This window comes from Carassius carassius, chromosome 20 (genome assembly GCF_963082965.1).
Source record: "Carassius carassius chromosome 20, fCarCar2.1, whole genome shotgun sequence".
Taxonomy (NCBI): domain Eukaryota; kingdom Metazoa; phylum Chordata; class Actinopteri; order Cypriniformes; family Cyprinidae; genus Carassius; species Carassius carassius.
In genome coordinates, this window is record NC_081774.1 from 16927402 (window position 1) to 16941292 (window position 13891).

The window sequence follows — 13891 nt, forward strand, 5'->3', positions numbered from 1 at the left end:
AGTAAAAAACAAAACATTTACTTCAATTCTTGTCACATTGCAAAAGTCTTTTTTTACTGAAAATTTTGTTCAATTTAAAGTTTACTTGCTGAATAAATGTATTAATGTTTTTTTTTTTTTTTTTTTACAAAATGCATTGTAGAAAGTACTCCTACTACTCAATGTCAAATTTTTATAAAATGTATAACAGACAATGCATGTAGTTTTCAGACATAGACTGACAGAAAGGGATACAGATGCCTGAATTTAATTTTTAAATCAATAAACATAATAAAAATATAATCTCTGTCTGTCTAGACTACTTGCTTGCAGTGTTAACACACTGGTTTTCTACTAAGCTGCCTTAATGTCACTAATATTATAATCATGTGGGATTAATACAAATGAGACAGCGGTTCAAATATCACACACAAACAAATGCATGCAAACTAAAACAAAACAGAAAAGATGATTGATGAATATGGGCTAGTTTCACATATTAATTATCACGTATATATTGATTATCACAGATACTCCTGAACTAAACAACAGAAAGAGCAGCAGACTGATTGAACAGATGGGAAAAGAATGGAGCAAAACATATCAACCAGAAAACATTGTTTTGATGGAAATTTTCACCCAATCAACCATAAAAATAAAATAAAACAAAATGCTGCCACAAAGGGAACAGTTTGGAATTGTAAACAAATCTGAAAAGACCACTGTGACTTTTACAAAATGTCCTCCTTGTGACATATTAAATTAATCATCTTTTGTTGTTTTTATGTGCGCTTACATCTGCAGCCTGTACTTTCCTTTGGCCAATAGGACATCATGTTTATCTGATAACATTAACCATTAGTGTTTTCCACTTGTAAGATTTTTAACTCATATTCCAGACCCACCTGTGGTTTTTCCATTCCCGAGAGAACATCCTGAACTCTCTTTGCTTCTGAATCATGATCTGTAGGCAAGAGAAAGCGGAGAAGAGAAAGAAGAACAGAAAAACAAAAGGGTGTTATTACATTATGAATCAGCAGGTGTCAGTTGTAAGTTAGAAACTGAACAAGGGCCTTAAAAAGGGAAGTTCACCCAAAAATAAAGACTTATGTCATCAAGTTGTTCTAAACCCAAATAACTTTTTCTCATTTTAAGGTGAACTATTCCTGTAACCAGTAGTACATTTTCCAAGGCATGGACTTCTATGAAGACGAAACAGACACATTTGCTGAGAAAATGTGTTTGAAAAGTTTGCACAAGGCATTGGAAAACTGCCTTGTGCACAGAGGACACACGAGGAGTCTGGAGCTTGTGCTTCTACATCTCAATACTGAATCATGTTTATAACTTGTATGCAACTCCCATGCCAAGATGAAATCCACACATGGAAAAAATGCTCAATTACCTCACGTTCCCATGGCCGGATTAGATCACTTAAGCTACCAGATCATCAGCGACAGACAGTCGGACAGAATACCTTTAAAACTTTAGTGCCTCATGTGGTTATACACACACACACGCACAACTGCCCACCAACCCCTGATTTATAATTTCTACAGTAGAGCTAAACACACATGATCCACACGAGCCTCCATAAGAGTGGACTCTTAAACTAAACTCTTGCTTGATCTCACTCTCTGGATGTTAGTGTTGTAAATCAGTGCATATGGAGGAGTTCATGTGTGTGTCCTCCCTTTGGGATCTATAAATTCTCTTCTTTTGATAAAAGGTTTACTGAAGTGAGAGTGGATTATATAGTATACGAACTACTGACATTTGCCCCCCCCCCTTTCTGAGTTTCCTTCTCCAGAGTGTCATTATGACATAAAGAAAAGTATGTGTATAAATGGGCAGTTAACACTGATGGTGCCCTGCAGTGTGTCACTATTTCATCTAAAATCATTTTAAAGAGCCTTTTTAGGAGTTATTTTATAAGTTAGGGTCCTAACTTTTGAATTAGGGCTTTTCCATGAGTAAATTGTAAATTGTAATTGTAAATCAGTTGTTTATGATTACTGGATAAGGATAAAAAAAAAAAAAACTTTTACAAACACTGTTGAGTTGATTTATTTTTTTTTTTTTTTGCATGAGCTAACAATTTTAAACATTTAGAATTAATAGATATTGTATACATTTCTTTGAGAAAGTATTTAAATGCCCTCCTATCCAGGTGTACAAATAAAACAAATAAACAAAAATATCAGGTCAGTTTTATATATTGAATTTTTTTAAATAATTTTATTTAAGATCGAGAAGGACAGATTGATGTTTTTATGCTGGTTTGTGAATCTTTGCTGTAAATAAAAATGATCCAAGAGACAAATTCAGACAGGTTTACAGACACATTATTTGTCATCCACCCAAATACACTATATGTATGATTGATGTGTGTATTTATTTCTAGAGTAGAGAGCACACTGGGAGTTCACAGTGCCTCTGAGCCTTCATGAGTCACAGCAACAGTGATGTCATACACAATCACCTTGACATGACCCCGGGAGGTAGGCACAGGCTTCCCCAAGACCTTAGTAATGCTTTGTGCACATGTGTGTATGCATGTAAGAGGGTAAAATTGAGTTATTACTGACAAGTGATGAGTTATTGTGCAGATGTGGAACAATATGAGGTTGCCTTCCTCTTGCACGAAAGATGGAGTCATCTTTGTAGTCACAGTCTATATGCGAGAAAGATGTTTTGTTGTTTTTAGTCCATGTGTGTTAGCTTCATGATAATCCATATATTAATACAGCAAACACATCCTTTACTACACTGTTTTTTGTTCAAACAAATGTCTCCTGAATGAGAATGTCCCCAATACAACCTGCAATTAACAAGAAAGTAGCAAATCATGGTGCATGGCTGTAACATACTGTAACTAAATTCAATTAATAAAAAATAACAAAAGAGGATGTTGACAAGTCCTCCTAAAACTTACTATTTTAAAAGGAAATATGTCAACACAAGAAAGAACATGGGCTCATTGTGCAGTTTTCATAGAGTATTTAAGTCATCTCTGCAGGGTACTGACTACCTGTTCATCACCTTCACACTCAAACTAGTCATTAGGTTCACTTCCTGTGGGTCCATCCTCTCCTCTCCTTCCGCTCTTGGCATCAGAGGGAGCCTCTTTCAGTTGTGCTCCTGCCAAGCTCAGCACTCGACTTTCAAAAGCTTTAAGTCCATTTCTCACGCATGCAATCTCCACAGGGAACTGTAGAGTCGAGGCGAGCTGCTCCCTCTCAGTCTCGCTCTCCTGCCACATTCTGAATAAATGCTGCTTCACAATATATGAATGAAAATAAACAGAGGAAGAGAAGATGATAGAAGAGGAAGAAAGAAACAAACATTTCTCATTTTAAAAGAAGTGCCGTCTAACTCTATTCTGCATAATGCTGAATAATATAATTAGCTTCTTTCTAGTGTCTCTCTGGATATCTGGGATGGAGAGGAGTTTCTGCCTTCAATTATAGGTCAAGGTCAAAGAAGGGAGAGCTGGGGGGTGAGAATAAGGAATTTGAAAAATGGGCTAAGAGTAAGTGAATATAAATGACAGAAAGGGAAGAAAGTGAAATAGAAAAGGGAAAATAAAATATTTGACCAAAGCCAACTGAGGAGAGGTGTGTTATTGCCTTTCTAAACAAATGCACTCAGCAATTGGTTTTTTTAATTTCAAGACGACAAACAACCCACTGCACATGCTCAGAAACAAACCACTGCTCTCAACACACAAACAAAACCCAAAACAAAGACAAGACAAAACAAAACAACAACAAAAAACACCCTCAGAAACAAACCACTGCTCTCAACACACAAACAAAACCAAAACAAAAGACAAGACAAAACAACAACAAAAAACACCCTCAGAAACAAACCACTGCTCTCAACACACAAACAAAACCCAAACAAAGACAAGACAAGACAAAACAACAACAAAAAACACCCTCAGAAACAAACCACTGCTCTCAACACACAAACAAAACCAAAACAAAAGACAAGACAAAACAACAACAAAAACACCCTCAGAAACAAACCACTGCTCTCAACACACAAACAAAACCAAAACAAAGACAAGACAAAACAAAACAACAACAAAAAACACCCTCAGAAACAAACCACTGCTCTCAACACACAAACAAAACCAAAACAAAAGACAAGACAAAACAACAACAAAAACACCCTCAGAAACAAACCACTGCTCTCAACACACAAACAAAACCAAAACAAAGACAAGACAAAACAAAACAACAACAAAAAACACCCTCAGAAACAAACCACTGCTCTCAACACACAAACAAAACCAAAACAAAAGACAAGACAAAACAACAACAAAAAACACCCTCAGAAACAAACCACTGCTCTCAACACACAAACAAAACCAAAACAAACTCAGAAACAAAACCACTGCTCTCAACACACAAACAAAACCAAAACAAACTCAGAAACAAAACCACTGCTCTCAACACACAAACAAAATCAAAACAAAAAGAAAACAAAACAAAAAACACCCTCAGAAACCAACTATTGCTCTCAAAACACAAAACACAAACAAGTCAGAAACAAAGTAAAACAAAACACACTACCTGAAACAATACAACACAAAACCAAAAAAAAGAAAAACTAAACTAAACAAATAACACCAGTAACAAAATTCATAATAAATATATATATATATATATGCTAACTAGACAATGCTAACCAGCCAACCCTTGAACTGTTGCTAACATCCATAATAACCTAGCAACCATATAGCAACATGCTAAAAACTGCTCACATAGTTAATAACCTGAAGGTCAGAGGTTATAAAGGTTACAACATAAGTCATATGTGAGAGCTCACACTTGACCCTACAACACTTTTTAAACCAACATGGAAACCTCTATCTGGATGTCAGGAATGATTCTGACAGTGGTCTAGAGCTGCAGTGTGAGTGGAGTGTTTGGGTGTTTAGCTCTATTGAATGAGAGCGTGCGTGTGTATATAAGGAGGTGCTAGGTAAACATCCAAAACTGAATTTGCAGACTATCGGAAAAAAAGCCTCCAAGAACACCCACAGAGCTGCAGACGCCAAACGGTCAGGCCAGTAACTACACCCACATGTCTGTGATTGCGTTTGTGAATGTGTGTGAGCACTAGAGAACAGTAGAACTGTTACAAGGGCCTAAAAACAGCTCACATTCTCTAGCTAGCATCCTGAATACAGGTTCAGATAGAGAAACTAGGCAGCCGCTATCAGGAGGGCCGATCAGTCAGACATAAACATGTTTCACAGTCCCCAATTCTGTTAGAGGGACCGTTTTGTTTGTTTGCTTTTAGATTAAAGCCTTGTGGATTTTTTTCATGCACTTCACCCTGAAAATAAAGAGTTCTTTTGTGGACTCATTCATCTTCGTGCAGAGGCATGTGTTCACTTCTGCCCCCCGGTGGAGCGAGACGAAACAGCATATTCTTGATTAGTGACTGCTGTTACACATACAGCCTCCAGGACCAGAGTTGTGCTGTGAATCCATACAAAAACTTGAAAAATTACAGAGCATTGGCTTAGTCACCCAAACGATCATTAGGATAAACATACTGAGGTTGCAGCTATACTAACAGAACACAGTCATGATGACTACACTGCCTGGAAATCAAAATATATTTGGGGTTTTTTGTTTTTACACAATGCATTATGTTGAAACTGATATTGGTTTTTCAGGCACTGTAGGAAAGAGTCAATTGCCAGGTGATCAATTTTTATAAATTAAATGAATCATACACATTTTTTTCGGAAAAGGCAACTAATAACAGGTTAGTGAGGAAGGGAGGGTGTGTGGGAGGAAGAGCGAGAAAGAGTTGCAGGATTCCCAATCATTCTCATCTCCACATAGCACACATTCCATCTGCTCAACAGCTGGCTGTCTAATCCCGCTCTCACACAAACCTGTGCCTCCTTGAGAACCACTGCCCCAGCACACTCACACAGGCTCTCACACTCATGCACCAACACACAACTGACAGCCCCTCATGCACAAAATAATGCACAAAATCTATCTATATTCGTGTCCGCCTATCTACCTACATAGTCTGCTATGAGCTGCCTTCACATGTTTTTAGAAACTTCCTACTTCCAACTTCTGAAGTTGCCATTACAAGTTTGTCGGGTTCAAGTGCTTTGCTGTCGGGAAGAACAAGAATCATGGTGGACATCCCTCTTATGGGTTTGTTCTTGCCTGTTTTTGAGGAGATCTAATTAAAGCTAAAATATATGGGAGATATTTAGTCAATCTCCAACAGGTTTTGATGTAGTTACACTGGTACACACATACACATACACCAGATATCCAGCTGACTTATGATTCCTTAGTTTTAGTCAAATAAATGCTATTTTGGCTGGGTTTGAAATACAAAAAATTCATCAAATGGTTATGTACAGTATATACATAAATATATATGACTGTAACTTCAAAAGAAAGCAATGTAGATGTTGCGGGGGGGGGGGGGGGATGTGGCTACTACAGATACTAGTACTACAGTACTACAGATGTTTCTCTCTTCCTCAATGTTTAAGATTTATGGTCCGCCCAACACAAAAACTCTGGTATCAAAATTATCTTAGTTTCCCAGTTGTAAATATGACCTGAGTTGCCATTTATGTCCAATTTCTGTATTTATGATGATGCCGATAGCATGTGAAGACATACCTATCTACTTACATAGAGATTGGCTGTTTATCTGTATATCTGTCTGTCTAGATAGTCTGTCAGTCTGTCTATCAGCATTCATATGTGTCTGTCTGTTGTCTATATATCTGTATTTCTAGAAAAAAAAGATAATCAGTCTGCTTATCTACCTTGACAGAGTATGTCTGTCTGTCTGTTTAGGTAGTCTGTGTGTCTGTCTATCAATATGGATACCTGTCTGTCTAGATAGTGTGCCTATCTAGAGAGATAGTCCGTTAGTTTAACTACCTACATTGACAGCTTGTCTGCCTGTCTATATTATGAGTCTTTTTGTGTATCAATCGGTCTAAAAAGATGAGAATGAGAGAATGTCGGTCTAAATAGTCTGTCAATCTGTTTATCTAGCTGCATTTCAGTCTGTCTGTGTGTCTGTCAAAGGCACACCATACGAGTAAATTGACCTTGTTGATCACTTATTTTAAACAGCAGCAGTGCACTGCCTCTTCTTCTCTACATCATTTAGCACTAGACTAAACTGCTCAGCCTACCTTGGAGAGGTTGAAATGAGGACATGAAGACCTTCGGTCAAAACCATCAGAGCAACAGCTCCATATGTTAGCATTCCTCATATACCCTTTGATTTTATACAAAACGCATATGATCGATAGTGTGGGGATGTGTGTGTGTGTGTGTGTGTGTAAATGTTGAATAAATAATTGTTCGCTTTTGTTTCAGTATCAAAGAGCGCCAGCCCCCTCAGCAGAATGGATTCTTGTTTTTCCGCAACTGCCAAGCATCAGTCTCTCCCCTTTAGTGTGCTAGCTCCATGTCTCTAGCTATCTCCAGAGGGACTCTCAGTGGCATTCACTTACAGCAGAGATGCATGGCCTCACTACTGCCAAGGGACAAAGGGATACGCCAGCGCTTCCTGGAAGAGAACTGGAAAGAATGGAAAAAGTTGGCAGAGGCTAGAAAGGAGGGATAGAGGGAAAAGGAGAGAGGCGGAGGCCGGAGGGAACGAGACTACTGAGAGCTACAGAGAGACTGAACCTGGGAGTCCTGCTCTGGATGTCTTGTGGCAAATTCTCCACAGGGTCCAGACTATTTTGGGGTTTACTTTGTACCTCCTTATTGAATCATTATTCCTACTTATATTCTAATTCCTTTAGTCGGTAGTTTGCACACATATTACACCACATCTTAAAATCTTAAATACTTTTGCTCTTTTATAAATGTGCATCATGTGTAAGTAAAATTTTTCACTGCTGCATTGTCCTTTAATATTTTAGATTTGTTGAATGTCCATCAGAATACACATTTTCCAGTATCCAGCAAAAATAATTTCGGGATTTTTTTTTTAAACAAACATATCTATGTAAAGAAAAATTTATGTATGTAAGGAAAAAGGTAAAGAAAAATTAATACAATTACAAATATTTGTAGCACATAAAGAAAAAAAGATTTTGATCAGTGAAAATAAGCCAACTTGGCTATTCACATCTTCACTTTATTATTTGTATTCACATACTGTATATATTATATCTAAAATTTCGCCAGAGTACATGGAGTAAAAAGTTTCGATTTGATTGATACAATAGAACCGTAGTCATCTAAAGGCTTTTCTTCACATGCACATTTAGCAGAAACTACCACTAATAACCCTGGCACAGACAAACACTTCCACTGAAACAGACGCAGTTTGTACATTGTCTTACTGTAAGAGCTGTAAGAGGGACTTCTCAGAAACACACACTTCAGGTTCTCAGCCCTTTCTTTGGCATCTTCTTAAAAAACAACCTACCCAGACTCATAAGAGAAGTGTTCTGCCATGCCAACTGTAAAAGATCAAATAAGCACCAGCAGATAATTGAAAGGTCGAGTTTAACTAGGTGGAGAGCTAGCATCCGGTTACCAGGTCTTATCTGCCCTTGACCTTCTCATATGATTTGGTTTCCCCAAGTTGCATCACCCATTGTTGCTCCATTGCATGCTGTCATTGAAGTGGCCTTGGGGCATAACCTTTCTCAGTGACTCATATGTTGTGAGAGTGAATGTGGGAAACTATTACCATTGTGGCAAAAAACTAAGACAAGATTAGGGAACATCTGTTGCTTCTGGACTGTAATGATGGAGTGAAAGCACGTGGCTGGAGGAAATGCACAGCACCAAAATGAAGCAGAAGGGAACATCTGTTTCTGCTTGAGTCCATGTAAACACCAGGAAAGCTGGAGATAGAAAGGAGTTAAGGTTAAAGTGCTGCAAGCCTGAGACCATGGGAAGGTTAATCTAGTGGCCAGTCTTGCTCTACACATAGGCTTAGCCCAAGCCTAATCTAGTTAATGAGGGTGGAGCGGTAGAAAGCACAAATATCCTTGCAGCTTAAGAAAAGGAGCTGATGGGCCCTGGGAAGTGGTTTCCTGTCTTATGTAACTGAGCTTTGTGAGCTGAGGTGAGCATGTTTGTGCTTATGGGGTGATCTGAGTGCAGACTGTACAGCCGAAGTGCTGAGAGAGGATGAGTGGAGTTGTTTTCACAGATCTGGTCGTGTCTGGTAGCCAGGCCTGGATCTTCAAGCTGCTATACCAACAACAGTATTTTTAACAGTTGGAATGTCTGCCCTTTTGTTGTTGGCCTCTTTCTTATTCCCTCCATTTCTTTCTTTTTTTCAGTCTTTTTGTGATCACACTATTGCAGCTTCCTCTCAGAAAGAAAAAAAAACCCATTAAACTTAACCTGATCTCCGGTGTGACCCGGGGAGCCAAGTAGTCTGTATGTGTGTATATGTGGTTGTGATGATTTATGCCTAGAAGCAAGGCTGCAGTGAGGCCCAGATGGCTGTAGCCCTCAGTAAGTGACGTGAGCAAGAAGCCTCAAGTTTGTTTTCTATCCTTCATCAAGCATTCAGTCGATTCCACAGAGAGCCACAAGCTGCGGTCTATTAGACTCGACCCCAGAGCCCAGCTTCTTTTGACCTCCACAACACTCATCTGGCTTGGCCTACACTGACTGCAAGGTTTTATTCACTATTATTTTCAACAACCAAACAACATGTTAAACCATTTGTCAGCTTTAAAGGGCCAGTTTACCAGAAAATGAAAATTGTCATCATTTACTGACTCTCATGTCATTCCAAGCCAGCATGACATTTGTTTTCTGTGGAATACAAAAGAAGAATTATTCTGAAGAAAGTTAAACCCTTGTCTATACAATGTAAGTCAATGGAGTCAAAAACAAAATTGGATCTCATTGACTTGTATTGTATGGATTAAAAACAAAACATAAATCTAAGCAAAGCCCCCCCCCCCCCAAAAAAAAAAAACAAATAAAAAAAGAAATAAAATAAAATCTGATCAGCATACAAACTTCCACTCATTATCCCAATTTCTTTACCAGTTAATTCAATGCACCTATTCATACAAGTTTGACATCAAAATTTTATAAAAAAATGTTTATTTTAAAATATCATGTAAATATGTTTGCTTTTTCTCTATTCAATATGCAACACAAAATAACCATAAAAAATATATAATTTAACTGTATATGTATAAAGTGTACAGCAGCCAAAGTTATTGAGCAATAGCTTCACAGGCAGTCTTATCTCCTGGGAACTCCATAGCCAATGTACGCCTTTGATCCTGAAGATACTCCAAGTGTGTGTGTAACATTGAAACACCATATGGATGTACTGTATGAGCAATTCTTGTTTTGCTTGTTAGACTAGGAAGGCCTGTCGTTAGCTGATCAAAGAACAGGCGGCTTGTGCTTGCAGCAGACAAATTGTGTTTCCATGATGTCAAGTCTTACAACACCTGCATATAATACTACATGTTCTGCCTTTAACATAAAACACAGACTAAAGCACTTAATGTGGATGCTTTTTCGGGGGGGCCAAAACTGCCCAAAGGGGTCATATTCCCTTTGCCGCACTTGTCAGCACTTGCAAATGTGCATGCATTGACGAAACACCTGGGATCAGTGGCACTTACATAATTTAAAGCAAAAACTTCAAGGACACCAAAGGCTGAGAGAACAAAAAGAAAATAAATTGGCAGAAGTGCAGAAAAATGGCAATCACCTTCTGGAGTGCAAGCGTGCATTTAAATAATTTCGAACAATTGTGAATGTATACTCAAAATATTTATGTTGAGAAAATGTTTCTGAGAGTGGGAAACAGCATCTTAAACAGAGCTCTTCCCAATCGGCACTGCAGGGGGCCTGATAAGGCACATGTGGAATTGGTGAGGATCGTTTGGCCAAGCTCAAAGGACCCCTTCATTGGGAGAACGTGACTCCACAGGTATGTGGGCGGCCTTTCAACAGAGGTCCAACCTGAGACACAAGGGCCACATTGTGGGTGCTGGAAAAACGATAGCACCTTTGCGATTCCCAGCTATGCAGTTTCCGCAGCATGGCGACCCTCTTTACCTCTATTAATGGACTTATCTTTTTCTTTTTTTTTTTTAAGAGGAGAGAGAAAAACATTGTGGGTACATGGGGAAGCATGTATTACAGATGTCCAATGGAAGCTGTGAAACAGAGGCTAAATATTCTAGCCATGTACAAGATGATTTAATGTAACCACAATAACATCTATAATGTCTTGTCTAAACAGTGTCGAGAACTTTTGGCACAAAGCAGAATGTAACCAATCTCACTCTGCTCTGACTCATGAAATTCTTTGTAACTAAGCTTTTACATTATGAAAGAACAGTATATATATATATTTTATATGACAATATTTTAATACTTTTGGGCTCATTAAGATTTTTTTTTATGTTTTTGAAAATTCTCTTATGCCCAACAGGGCTGAATTTATTTGATTAAAAATTAAGTAAAAATAGTATTATTGTGAGAATATTATTAGAATTTAAAATAACGGTTTTCCACCTTTTTTTTTATTAATTTATTCTTATTTTATTTTTTTATATTTTTAACCAGCCACTACTCCAATGTTTAGTGTCACAAGATCCTTCAGAAATCGCCCCCCCCCCTCCAAAAAAAAAAAACTTCTGAATGATAGACTATGAACTCAAAAAGAAACCCACAGACCCGCAAATGTTCTTACCTTGTAAGTCTGGCTCACTGGACCTGGGGCTACTCCGAGCTCCACGTGTGGTTTTTTTAGCTCCAGGACTGCTTCCTCCTCCTCCGCCACCCCCAAGATTACCGTGGACCTTGCCATAGCCATTGTACATGTTGTTGCAGCCCATGTTGCTCTTATAGATGGAAGGAGGGCTGTTGAGATGATTCTGACGCTCCAGTCTGTCCTTCATCTTCTTTGGTGGTGGTTTGTACTGCTCATCTCGCCCAATGTAGTTCATCCCATACACAGGAATGATCTCTGCGGGAACAAAATGCTTCAACTATAACGCTGCTATACAAGTTGCATTTTTTGAAAGCAGGTATGGAGAAAATATATGGCGCAAATAAGAGAAATGATGGAAGTGATGGGAAAAAGACAAGAGAGGCTAAAGTTTTTGGTTTTCTCACAACTGTATTATGTTCCCCCAAGAAACTGCATTCACTTACAAAGCATTTGCATCAATTTGCAAAACCATTGCATTTCCCCCCAAAATGTTGTGTTCTCACGCAAAATTATTGCATTCTCTCACAAAGTACTGTGTTCCCCAAAGAAACATTGTTTTCATTTGCAAAACACTTGTGTTCTCTTGTAAACCTTCCCTCACAAAAGTATTGTTCAGCGAAAAACTTTGGATTTACTTGCAAAACATTTGCATTCTCTCTCAAACTATTGCGTTTGCCTGAGAAATGTTGCATTCACTTGAAAAAAAGATTTGCATTCTATCGCAAAAGTATTGCGTTTGCCTGAGAAACTTTGTGTTCACTTGCGAAACATTTGAATTTGCGAAACATTTACCAAACTATTGCGTTTGCCTTAGAAAAACTTTACGTTCACTTGCTAAAAAAATAGCATTCTCACATAAAAATATTTAGTTTGCCTGAGAAATTTTGCGTTCACAAAACATTTACACACTCTCACAAAACTATTGCAAAACTTCTGAGAAACTTCACTTGAAGAGATTTCACTTGACATGGTAAGAGGAGAGTAGAGGGAAGAATAAGTCGGTGATCATACGCTCTTACCTTCATTGTACATTGGTGGGATATGATGCTGGTAGTACTGGTGGGGGGAGATGTCCCCAGGGCTGACGGGTGGGTAGAAGGCCGTGTGCGAGTTGGGAATAAAGGGTGGTGGGGCCATGTATGGAGGCAAGTGATGAGTTGGAGAGATGGCTGGGGAATAACTGGGAGGATAACATTCTGGAGACTGAGGGGTGACCACCACTCTCCGGACCCCTGTGTTGTCCTCCAACACCTATATTGAGAACATAAGATTTTATTCATTTTAATGAATTTTCAAAATTATTGACTTGAATTCCTTGACATTTCCAGCTTAAACTCATATGAATGTAAAAATAAAAAGTGTATGAACAGTAAATATTGATGCAAGGCCCTGAAATATCAATGCAATATCATGAGAAAATAGTGAGTATTATTATTTTATAATACTAAGTCTCAGGACAACACTGCATGATATTGTGAAATCCTATTCTCTAACTGAACACTACTTCACCCGTTTCAATTTTCATGTTTTCTTAATTTTGTTGTGTGTTTTAGTCTTTTTAAAATGTCTATATAGACATTTTTTATTAAATGTAAATTAGAAATGTTGTAGACATAACTGAAATAAAATAAGTTCGATTTTTTTAAATATTTTATTTCAGTTAACCTTAATTTCAAAAATGTTTTTCTTATTTTAGTTCATTATAATATTCCTCCGTCCTGGTTCTCCAAATATGATCTACTAATATGATCAAAATTTTAACCCTCTGATGGTCTTCGTTTACTGTCCACATGTGTTTTTTGGGGTCTCCAGAGACCCCAGACAATAACATTTAATTTTGCAACAAGATAAGTTTTTTTTTTACAAATGTAATTTTACTCTGTTTGTTAATGTTTTTACTCAACATTTGTGCAGTTTTTGGAGGATTTATGATATCTTTTAAATTTCTATAAATAAATATTATTATTATTATTATTATTTAAATAGGCTTTTTTTTTTTTAAACAGCATTTGATGTAAAATTCACTTTATAAAAGACCCAGATTTCTAACTTTCATTCATGGGGATAACATGGATAATTTTAAATGATTTAATGTAACATTTATACCCATTTTTTGGAAAATGCAGTTTAAAATAAATAAAAAAAATCACTTTAACCACTAGATGGC

At 37.5% G+C, this 13891-nt stretch overlaps 1 protein-coding gene across 1 annotated transcript in view; it reads right to left on the reverse strand.

Moving 5' to 3' along the window:
- fndc3ba (fibronectin type III domain containing 3Ba) overlaps nt 1-13891 on the reverse strand; it is a 148005-nt gene that overhangs the window by 34086 nt on the left and 100028 nt on the right. The window contains exons 5-7 of the mRNA XM_059501909.1: nt 12744-12975; nt 11704-11979; nt 885-943 (exon numbers count right to left, since the gene is read on the reverse strand). Of these exons, the coding sequence (XP_059357892.1) occupies nt 885-943; nt 11704-11979; nt 12744-12975 (567 nt within the window). The remainder of the gene's footprint in view (nt 1-884; nt 944-11703; nt 11980-12743; nt 12976-13891) is intronic.